The sequence below is a fragment of the Teleopsis dalmanni genome, chromosome 2, assembly GCF_002237135.1.
Source record: "Teleopsis dalmanni isolate 2A chromosome 2, ASM223713v2, whole genome shotgun sequence".
Taxonomy (NCBI): Eukaryota; Metazoa; Arthropoda; class Insecta; order Diptera; family Diopsidae; genus Teleopsis; species Teleopsis dalmanni.
Genome location: NC_051847.1, coordinates 163,039,525 through 163,052,003, shown reverse-complemented (window position 1 = coordinate 163,052,003; position 12,479 = coordinate 163,039,525). Strand labels below are relative to the sequence as shown.

General features: G+C 27.4%; 1 protein-coding gene across 3 annotated transcripts in view; it reads left to right on the top strand.

The window, feature by feature from the left end:
* LOC119685563 (probable serine/threonine-protein kinase DDB_G0282963) overlaps positions 1–6,967 on the top strand; it is a 116,860-nt gene extending 109,893 nt beyond the window's left edge. For 2 of the 3 annotated variants that reach the window (XM_038099881.1, XM_038099882.1), the window contains one exon: positions 6,601–6,756. In XM_038099881.1, the coding sequence (XP_037955809.1) occupies positions 6,601–6,756 (156 nt within the window). Of the gene's footprint in view, positions 1–6,600 lie in introns of all 3 variants that reach the window. The other variant, XM_038099880.1, reaches the window with a different exon arrangement.
* The last annotated feature ends 5,512 nt before the right edge of the window (positions 6,968–12,479 follow it).

Genomic DNA, 12,479 nt, shown 5'->3' with positions numbered 1-12,479 from the left:
AAGATCTAATGAAAAATATGCCAAGTCAGATAGAGTATAGAGATCATTTTTGTCTAAAAACCAAAAATATAAAAAAAAAACAAAAACCTCTATCTATAGAATATGAATACAAATCCCAAACAGCAGTTGCTAAGAACAAGTTTATTTATATTCATGCCACACTAAGCACATAAACTCAGCTGCATGTATGTATGTATATATGCGACTGTGTATATGTATGCGAATTATATATGTACGTACATATGTTATAAGATTAATAGGTTGTCTGGAAAAGGAATAGGTATGCGCACCAATGTTGTATATAATATATATAACTATGTGCTAAATACATATGTATATATATGTATTAAATGATAGGCAATATTTTTTATTAACAACAACAACAACAACAATAAGAAAATAATAAAAGGTTTCTTTGAACCCAAATGGAATACAGTGGGAAAAAAGTATCAGCAGGTAATACTTGACAGCAGACGGGCAAAGTCAAAGAACTCTCTTAGATTTTTTGTTCCCTTTTTTTTATATTTCTGTCTTCCTTTGTTGTTATTATATGAGCAAAAGCAGGGCGATCTTGGCAAGACACAGACAGACTATGAGATTGACTGCCAGACACATGCGCTGGTAACTTGAAGTCCTCCATAAATTGCAATTTCGCAGTCATATTACATGTAATATGAGTAAAAAAAAAAATTAAGGAAAAAAATAAAAAAAAAAAATAATCGGGGTCATAACAATTTATTGCGACTTGTACTGCGATTTCTCTCTTTGAATGTTAGCAAATTGTTTTGTTTTCCTTTTCCGTGGTGTAATAAAAGTTAAAGATACAAATATGTCTTTGTTTATAAGATACAAATTCACTAAGATCCAGTTTGATGCAGTTAAATCTAGAGAGTATGAGTTTTAAGCGGTCCCCCAAAAAAGAGAGAGTGAGAGCTTTGCAGAGAGCTAGAGCGACAGAGAGAGGAAAAGAGATAGAGTCAAAACAGAAGAAAAAAAAACAATAACAAAGCATATAGCATAAAATGTTTTTTTTTTTTTTTTTTCAAATAAATATTGCAAATAAGCAACGTTTGTTTAATAAAATACAAAGTTTAGATATTTTTAAATTTGAAATTTTAATTATTATTTATTATAAAACAAATTGCAGTTGTCACCTCGCCAGCAAAACTGGTAGCGAACATATGATGTGGCTCGATTCGTCGAGCCACAATCGTTCAGATAATTGTACTCTTGTACTTGTGACTTGACTTTTTGTTAATCTATTGAGTATGTATCTGTGTGTGTTTATTTGTATTTCACTTCAGAAAATGAAAAAAAAACGTAACTACACATATATAGGTATATACTGCCTACATATAACTACATGTATGACATTTAAATTGCCAATTGTTACATAAACGAATTGTTATATACATAATATGTTTATATATGTTTATGTTAAATGTGTTGGCGCATAAAAAAAAATTTAATTTGCACATAAGCATACACCCAGCAATATTGTATTGAACTATGCTGCAATATTACAAGATGTAAATTTGTATGTTTGTGTATGTAGTGAAAATTGGCAACTGCTTTCAAGTTCAGCTTCCACTGCAAAATGCATTGCCCAGTAGTAAAAAAGTCATTAACTGAAGCGACAACAGTGTTGCTTGTAGCAATGCTTGCGTTTGCGTGTGTAGTAAGCAGATTGCGTGTAGATATCATATTGCACAAGCAACGAATACCCAGTAAAAATTTTAGAATTATCTATAAATATGTATGTATCTGTATAAATAACTTAATGGCGTACACTTGACTAAAATTAAGGATTAAAATTAGTTTTTATAACAGTTTTTCACAGTTTATTCAATTCACTTAATTGTCAGTTAATAAACTGAATAACTCTGAAAGTGTGGCTTGGGTCAATACGAATACTTATTATATAAATTTGGACCTCCTCAGGATATATCAGGACCTCCTGTTCTTTGCTACAATCTTGTTTCAAAGTAATTCATGTACTATTTTTTTTATTATATAACTACCTTAGCCGTTCGATAGCGTACTCTCTGTTAGTTATTATTAAATAATGTGTTAAATAGGTATAACATATCAATTAGTAATACTATTATTAAAAAAGACCATTAAATTAATTTTTGTCATAATATATAAAAATGTCATAGTAACCGATATTTATTTTTATTAGCATATTATAAGTACTTTTTTGTTATTGTAATTATAGGCTATTTATCATTATAAAGGTAATTAAAAAATAAATATTTTTTTTGTACTTTAATAAAATAATGACTGAAGAAACATCACTTACTGGATACAGTAATAATTTTTCTATTTATTATATATTCGCTTAATAGCTTTTTCGTAATACTAATAGATATTACTTGAGCACATTTCAATCTAGACTTCATACATAGGTTTATTATCTATTTGTATATGTTAACAAAAAATTTTTATTTAGTCAATTTTTGTTACATTCTAACAGTAAAAATTATTTAAAAAAAATTTCGTGAAAAAATGATTAAAAATTGTAATTTTAATGTTTTTGTTTTGTATATTAGTGAGTTTTTTAATTCTATTAATAATAGTTTAAAGACACTTAATTATTTATTTTTATATATTTTCGAACTAGAAAGTACATTCATAAGGAACTAGTTGCTTCCTGTTTATATCACTTTTTTTTTCTGTGTATTTTTAAATACGAAAGAACTACTTATATTACATTTTTCTCTGTGTATTTTTGAGATCGTACGTACATTAGTAATAACCGATAAAATGTGGTATTTTACTAACTAAGAAATATCTAAAAATAATAAACCTCAATTGAAATGTGCTGAAAACACTTTGAAGGGTACGTCAATAAATAATTTTAATTAATTTTTAATATTTTGATACTGTAAAGTTGATTGTAGTCGCTGTCATGACGTTAATGAAATTTCAATTTCTATAGCTGCTAACATATTATCAAACTCTGAAGTGTAGAAACATAGAAATAAACATACATATACATACATACATAGAAATAAAATATAATATGTGAATATTAAAAAAAATATGAATAAAAAAAAATATATGAATATAAAAAATGTGAATATATGAAAAAATTTAATATCAGACGGAAAACTGAAAACTTAAATAATAATAATAATAATGATGATGATGATGATGATGGCTACAAGTAATTTTTTCTCATAATAAAAACGTAGTAGAAACCTAATACTTCAAAGAAAACGTCAACATTTTTTAAATTAGCACGTTGTCTTGTTGTTGTGCACGTTTTTGTTGTTTTTGCTGTTGTTGTCGATCATATATTTTTCAAAATATTTTATTTTGTTATTAATTTATTTTATTAACAAAGCACCACAAAACAGCAGTTTGTGCTGTTTGACGCCAATGAAAAGCAACAAAAAAAAAACAAAACAAAAAAAAAATAAAAAAATAACAAAAATAAAAAACATTAACAATAAAAACAAACAAAATAAATAAATGAACAAACAAACATATCAAAAATTAAGCAAACACAAAACACATACAATTGAACTTAAATTTTAATTTAAACAAAATCATTTTAATATCTCTTGAAATGTTGAACAAAATTTTAGTTATCAACCAAAATTCGCATGAAATCACTTATAAGGCAAGACTCCACACATGATAGCAGTTGTTCAGCCGGGGCAATGGGGGAAAAATCACAATTAGCAAGTTAATAAGCGAAGGCGACGCGCACTGAACATACCACCACACAGTGGTTCTTGCTAAATCCATTGATTTTCAAGTTAATCAGTCAACCTCAATACGAGGAATTCACACAAAAGCCGTTAACGCCAAAATTTATGAAACGAGATTTCAGTCTGCGGTGAAAAAAAAATAAAAAAAAATTTGCATAAACGTAAAAATCCAATTGCTACTTCTCAGTCACAGTGACAGCGTTAGTCACTCTTTACTTGTAACTGAAAAAATTACCCATAAAAACCAAAAACAAAAAAATAAAAAAAAAACCTAAACTAAAATCCAGTTTAAAAAACTGAAACACAGCGGAAATCATTTAAGATTGTTTGATTTTTCGTTTATGGAAATTCTGACTGTGTTCAACTTTACTATAGCGGGTCTACCAAAAACAAAAACAACAACAATTAAAAGATACTGACTCAAAACTCATCATACATATGTATGTATGTATGTATCATATCATATTGATACCATAGAAATTAAGCACACAGTTGGGTGGGGTGGGGTGGTGTGAGATGTAAACCGACACATTGCTTTGCCAGAGTGACCAATAGGCCAAAGTGACTGATAAGCATATGCCGCCACTTATGGTACTGGAAGAGGGATCTGAGGTGGGTTCTATGGGTAGAGCGTTGGGGGAATTTCATTGAGAATTTTTGTTGGGTATTAATTTAATGTGTCGACAATTAAATAAATAAACTTATAGACAGACGCTTGTGTTGTTAATTTATTAAGTATACGTTACGAATTACGAGTTACGAGTTACGTACTTGTGTGCGATGCAATTTAATTTTCAACTCAATTATAATTTACGTTTTCCAGTTAATGGAAATGAGTAAGTTAAATCGATTAATTCGACATATGAGTCTTAAAATTACGAACACAAGTTATACACATGTATATATGTACGTATGTAAGTACTTAATATATAGTTATGATGATTACCAGCGAACACAGTGACAAAAAAAAATATATTATTCAAGGTGGTAGTTTGATATTTATAGAATAATTATTCATTGAATTTAGTTATAATGTAAACAAAACATGATAATCTTTATGTAATTAGTTTCATTGTAATTGATTACACCCAAGCTCAACTTCATTAGTTACATCACTAATTACATAGAAAATGGATTTGATGCGATAAATCGAGTACTTTTTTTTTCACTTTTGAATAACCAAAATTAATATTAATTCATAGGTCGTATTTAATGATTAGTATATTTTTTTTTAAATTTAATCATTAAAATTTTATAAACACAATCTATTTTTATAAAAATAAAAATCTATAAAATTGCTTGAAATATTTCTATAACCCTTAAAGCTATGCGAGTATTATGTATTTTGTCTAACTTATATATGTAAAATTTTTGTAAAAACTGTACGAATTTTCTTGAATCAATAATAAATAATATTAAATAAAAAAAACTAATTAAACAAAATAATATTATGTTATATGATCACCAATATTCGAAACGAATTGACAAATAAAGAAGAAGTAGATAAGTTTATATATGACAACTATTAATACATGACAACCATGTAGTTTCTTTATCAAATTACTCCCTACAAGTCCTTTTCCTTGTTTGTTGAAACGCGAGTTAGTAACTAAAGTATTTTTACTCAATAGTCTCTGTGATAACTTGGGTGATTCACTGTAACAAGTGTTCCATAGAATTATAATAAAAAGTTATATATAACTCATTATTTATTTCATCTTAGAAATCACTTTATTATTATCACGTTATTTTTTAGAAGTATAATCTAAGCTCAACATATCTTCCTGGACTATATAGTTAGTTTATTTAATTTAAGAGAGTACAATTCTGAATTAATGTGAGCATCCACAGATTCCAACAATTTTAGTGCTTTGTTTTGTATGTAATTTTGCATACTGTCAAATCTCAAGTCTTTGTGTATATCTTCATTTCTGTTATACCATGGATTATACGTTTCGATATAAATTGTGATAAGCACAAAGTTTTCTTTACAAGTGTGAACACTTGTCGTAACACTCTTATGTTCAACACTTATCATGTTCCGTAACCACATCCAGTTACTAAATTTAGCCTACATACTCGTACAAAAATATACAAAAATTTTAAGATATCCGCAAAACTTAAGCTGATGAAACTTAATGATGATTAGGATATTATTGCGTTTACACTTTGTGTGAAGCTTTAAGCAACAGTCGCTGACAACAGTCACTAGCGACAGTCACTGACAACAGTCTCTGGCGACAGTAGCTAACGATTCTCACTGTAGTCCAATTATACATATATAGTCCAAGTACACTTATCAAAGCCCGTTGCTTAATCATGCATTTGGCAGGCTTTGTTTTTGTACAATATTTTAGTGTTCGATGAATACGCAACGAATAACCGGTTACTGTTCTAACTTATGATTACAAGTATACTTAGCTGTTCACACTAAGAGTTTCAGAAGTCTTTGTTTATTGGCAATTGCTGAGTTGCAATGGGCAAATTACGCTTCACTTTGTTATATTTATATACAATATATGAATATAAATAAATATACATATTCATATAATGTATATATAACTAAAAATAAACCAAAGCAAAACACCCATTGCGAGTGCGAACATTAATTAACGTGTCGAGCCGTACACATGTGCACTATTTTAATCGCATTCAGTGCTGCTTTGTTTCAAATTTAGCTACTACGAGTTTTAAAGTAAACACTTACGAGTACGAGAACACTGTACTTTATGCAAATACACTAGGTTTCTTTGCTTTATTTTTATTATTTGTTATTTATTATTGTTAGTTCTGTTGTAGTATAGTTTATTTTATCAGTTTATATAACTATTGAGAATATAAATATGTATATTAATGAAGTGTTTTCTTTTTCTATTTGCAGGAAGCGTTGTTAGCCACTAACGATAAGAACGGCTTTAAGGGATTCCGCAAACAATTCAGTGGGCGCTTCAAGCGCTTGGTTGCGAAAAAACCGGAACCAGTCACCGTCATACCACCTGAGCTGAAGCCACAGTTGAAGACCATTTACGTTTATTAATTTTAAATTAAATTTACATATAAACAAATTAAAATTGGGAAATTTACGTTAAAGCACTAAACACTTAATCAACTGAATTAAGACACTAAATTACATTAGACTTAGCTTTAGTTTGTCACCTAAACGTAGCTTTGGTAAGAGTCAAAAATTAAGAAAGAAAACAGGAAAAAATTAAATGAAGAGGAACTACAAACAAACACAAAAAAAATCATGAAGAAAATTATGTGAAGTAATTAAGAAAAAAAATTAACTAAAAAGCAAAAAGACAGTAATAAAATTGTAATTTTAAGAAAATATATGTCACATTTGCTTCATGAAGACTGAGTATAAAATTTAATAGTTAAAGAAAGTAAATTAATAAAAACAAATAACAAAAATTAAATATGTATGAAATGTAAAAGTGAGGTTGCGTACTCTTGATGATGACTCAAGAGGAAAAGCAAAGTTTCACTTCGACAAACTTGTAAGGATTTGCAATGGATTTGCGTGATTTGAAAAAAATAAAAATAAAAATAAAAATAAATTTAAATAAAAACAATGACTGTAAAAAGCGGAAGAAAAAACACTTAAATGTATAACTAAAATCATTTTAAAAACAAAAGACAAAATTGCAGCTGATCCTACTAAGTTTAGTTTAATTTATATATACATCTATATGTGTATATAGATATATTAATTAAAATGTATTATTAGAATCAAAAATAATTATATTTAAAAAACGAAAAAAAATTATATCAAAATTATATTTATTCGCTCACATTGAGTGACACTCTTAATTAATGAAAATGAGAATAAAATTAATCTTACAAATGAGAAATTAATTAATTTAAAATTAAGCAAAAAGTATTTTATGAATTGTGCTGTAAGAATATCAAACAAAACAAAAAGTATCGATTTATGTATTAAATATCAATGAATATTTATTTACAAATATGATACAACATCTGTTTTTAACAGTTATATTAAGATATACAACAAACAAACACACATATATCTACATTTATAAATATGTTTAATGAAATAAGGAAAAGCAATATTAATGCAAGATACGCACACTTTAAGATGTATTCAGTTTTTTGTTCTTATTTTGTTATTCTCAAAAATGAAAAGTTACTTAAATATTTACATATTTTTGTTAAACACTTACAGTATTCTTGATCTTTATTTATCATAAAATTACTTAAAAATAAAATATTTAAATGAACTTAAAAATAAAACTAAATATATAAAAATAAATAACCAGTCTTTTATTTAATCGAGAATTTTCAATTAATTTTAAGAAATTATTTTTCATCACAAAGGACGCTCGAAAAATATCCATAAAATCATTATATTAATTAAATAAATAATTAAAAAATAAAAATATAATTAATATAAATAATATATATGTATATAAGAATAATAATAAAAAGTAATTAAAAATAATTAACTGCAAATAAAAGAATTTAATAACACTAAATAATGATAATAATAATAATAATAAAAATGAAAATAAAAAATAATTAAAAATAATTAACTGCAAATAAAAGAATTTACAACGAAATTTTAAAAGAAACCACTTCTTTCACGAATTTAATTAAAAAGGAACTTATTTTAATTAAAGTTATTAATTAGCACTTTCAAATATTAATTATTGAAAAAAGAGTACATACAAGGAATTTATTTTAATTAAAGCTGTTAATTAACACTTTCAAATATTAAATCTTAAAAAATGTGCATACAACAAATTTATTTTAATTAAAGCTGTTAATTAAAATTTTCAAATATTAATTATTGAAAAAAATTACATTCTAGTATGATATTACACATACTACTTTTTTTGTGGTAGTTGAAAAGTATCGACAAACACAGTGTGAGACTTTAACCCACTAAAACCAACTCTTAGAAAAGAATGGAGAAGATTTCCATCACAAAAACTTCAGAGCAGTAATTTGGGAAGAAAGTTAAAATAAAGAGGTTTAGTACTTATAATTCCAGGCTTAACTAAACCATAAAGCATGGGCGTGGTATAGGGTAGGGTAGGGGTGGTAAGTGGTAGTTGGTAAGGCTGTTACACAAACGCGGGATTTATAAATACCTCACACGTAGAGTAATTCATTAAATACAGCTCGGGTGCAAAGAAATATTAATAATTAAATAAAAAATAAACAAATATTAACTTCATATATATACTTTTTGTTAATTACCAGAGAAATTTACAATTATTGACTGATGTGCTCAATTTAAGCATCGTCCAGGAACCAATAATAGTCACCCGAAATTGCTCTAGAAAAGAAAAAAAAATCCACAAAATAGTTTTGTAAGACTGAAGTGACATTGTGTGAGATAGCTGACACCTTAAAGGTATTGGGAAGTAGAGTTTGAGCATGCGGGGTCTGTGTTTGAAGTAAGTATCCCATTTGTCCACTCAGAACCAAAATCAATTAGTCATAAAGCTATAAAAACAAATACATTGCATTACGCTTGATAATAATTTTCTCTCCAACCTTTTTCTTCAGATCTGGTCCCCAGAGACTGCTGGCATTAAGCAAAATGTCATTAGAGACATTAGAAAGATACTTCATGGAGGGAACTTTGGTTTAAGTGAAGATGTGATACTCACACTATCGCGGACAATGATTGTGTCTTTTTTGAATATTTTGGTACGTTTCACGACCTCACTCTACACATCATTTTGGGCTTCACCAAAGGTTTAAAGATGTTTTTGAACCGTTGAGTTCTTTTACAGTAAAATAATAGATAAATAGACCTAATGAATCGTACGCATGCAGTGTAGGATCAAGTCATATATCAGCTTCTCAGACGTAAACTCAAGTTACAAAAGGCTCAATAGTAGTAGTTCTAAGCTTTTTACGAGTTATATATTCAAAAATTACCTATATGTAGCACAATTCATTTTATAGCTCACAGTATTTGAGTGTTTATTTGGTAATATTCTAATAATAAAAACAAAAATGATATAAATATTATGCAGAAACCGAAATTGATGAATAGTTATTCGGAAACGTATCAATTATTCATCATCAAAATAAATAAATTGTTAATTTACTGTCAATTCCCTTGTTAAATATCAGCCACTTAAAAAAATAATGCGGTCATTTCGTTCATGAATTCCACTTAATTCAAATTAATTTTTATTCAATTATATACGGGTAATTAAACCCAAATATTTCCAAATAAACTTCAATATTGATGGATATTTCATACTAACAGAATTTGATGGATGGTCAATTTATTGGATATTGTCAATTTTTCAAGAGGAATTCAAAAGTAGTAGTCCTTTAAAGTAATCTATTGACTGGCAAGAGTACCTAATATCAGTAACCAGTTATAATTTATTTAAAAGAAGAACGACATTTTAAATTGTATATAATATTGAAAGTATATATATAATAGGCAAACACAACTAGAGAGGGGCTTCAACTGTCATCTTCTAGGTGCTCAAATAGTATTTATAAGTAGATATGTGTATCATGCGATAATATTGTTTATATATGAATCACAATATATCAATTGTACTTTTTTTTAATCGGAATTAATAAATCTCAATTAATTACTTTAATATTTATATCAATAAACGAGTAGATATACTCTAAATTGGGGTCTATCTTTTGCTGATAGAAAGACTATTCATAGTTGATAAAATTCTATATATTAATAAACAAAATGTGTTTACTTAAGTACAAAGTTAAAATTTATTGAAATTCAATCTAAAGTATTTTCTCAGAACTTCTCTTACTACGTCTGTTAATAATATGTTTTTAGTTTATTTTTATAATTTGAATTAAACACTTAAGTAAATATGCAAATAGTGGACGTATCTGAATCTTCAAAACACGCTATTGAAAAATAAACAAAAACATAAACAAATCAAAATAAATAAAAAATAACAAATAAGAAAATAACAACTTAGGCTTATGAATGACATTTTGGTTCCTTAATTTAAGAAAAACCTTTATTCTAAAGTTTTTAGAATAACACCACAACATTTGAAAAGGATTATTATGAGATTTGTAATACACAGTACCTAATATATTCCTTGAGAAATACCTTTTCAAAAATCTATAATTATATTAGTACGTATTTATAGAATTCAAATTTTTTTGGTCTTCCTCTGGTTTTTCCACTTTTTGTTATAAATTCAATCCAATTCTTAAATGAGTAATCTTATGTACCTCCAGGTGAGCTACCTTGTCATGGTAATGGGAGTCAGTAAGTATAATAGTGCTAAGAACATTCTTAGCGGTATAACTATGTAAGTACTACATAGTAACGTTTTCTAAGCGGGATAGTCAAAGGTATCTTCTTTTATGAGTTAAAGTCAACCTTTAGAGAATTAATTATTTAATTGTTCTCCATAATTGAGCAGTGAGAGCAATAATTTTTAGTTACTGAAATGATCCTAACAGCACTAGTGGCAGTAATATTATATTCTATATATACATAGACCCTACAATCTGATAAGTTTTAACGTGAATACAGAATCCAAGCGCGCATTTCACAACTTAAGCGTCTGTTTATCGGATGAAATGTGGCTAGAAGCGGTAGTCTGCATTGATGTGAGCAACCTGCTATATAAAGAAATAAGTAGTAATGAGGTCCATAGCCCATCGCATTAAAATTTAGAAGATGTTATTTTTGGACAGAAAGTACAGACGCAACACAACTTTTAAGAGTAGTTTTAATACATCGAAAAATCTTCGGCAAAAGAGTTTTGGATGTGCCCAAAATTCACAATATAATGATTCAATGATGTAAGCATAACGCTTCACTGGGACTGAAGCACGGCTGACGTGTCAGATATTTTTAATATAAGATTGGTAACAGTATTTCACTAATTAAATGTTCTTTATTTTCATAAATTCTGAAAACTTCACTACACTTTAACTAACCATCTGTGCAATACGATATGATAATAAAAAGTTTTATAAAAACAAACAAACTTCTATGAAGAATCGACGTAATACTCGTAAATAGATGGTGTAATAGATTGGATCGGATTCTTATGAATTGAAATAAAAACCAACTGTCGAGATTTTATTATGCAATTGATATAGATATTGAAATGAATGTGTACGAATATTAAAAAAAAAAAAATAACAAAATCCGGTACAACAAAAAACATATATTCGCAGTTACTTGTCTTTAAGATTGATGGCAACACTGTCAAACGTTTATTGTTTTGTAAATAAATGGAATATATTAAAAGAGATAATAGATAATATATTAAAGTCAGAAAGCTAAGTATTTAATTCAATAGCACTTACTAGCCTTGTTTCTTTTCCATAAGTGGCAATAAAAATTATCGCTCATTATTCAGTGCTAACTTTATGTAGAAGCGTTTGAAAATATGAATTATATTAGTTATTGGGACTCATAAATCTAAAGTGCGGATGTATTATAGTGTAATAAAAAACTGTGGAGTAAATGTTTTGAGGAGTATGAGTTTTGTTGGGCACCACAATTTGACGATGGATTATTATTTTGATTATTTCGGATGACTTCTTTATTACATAGCCTGATTTATTTCCATATACTTTTATATGCAAACTGCAAATACCTATACATAATTTTACTGATGGCAGTAAAAAATGGCTTCTGGTCTATTAGAGAGCAGGATTAGGTATCCCTAGTAATATTTACTGTTAAAGCTATAACCATATGGAGGAAATAGTATACAGGCTACTTATTTTGTCAGTACATGCCCGGCACATTATAGAGAC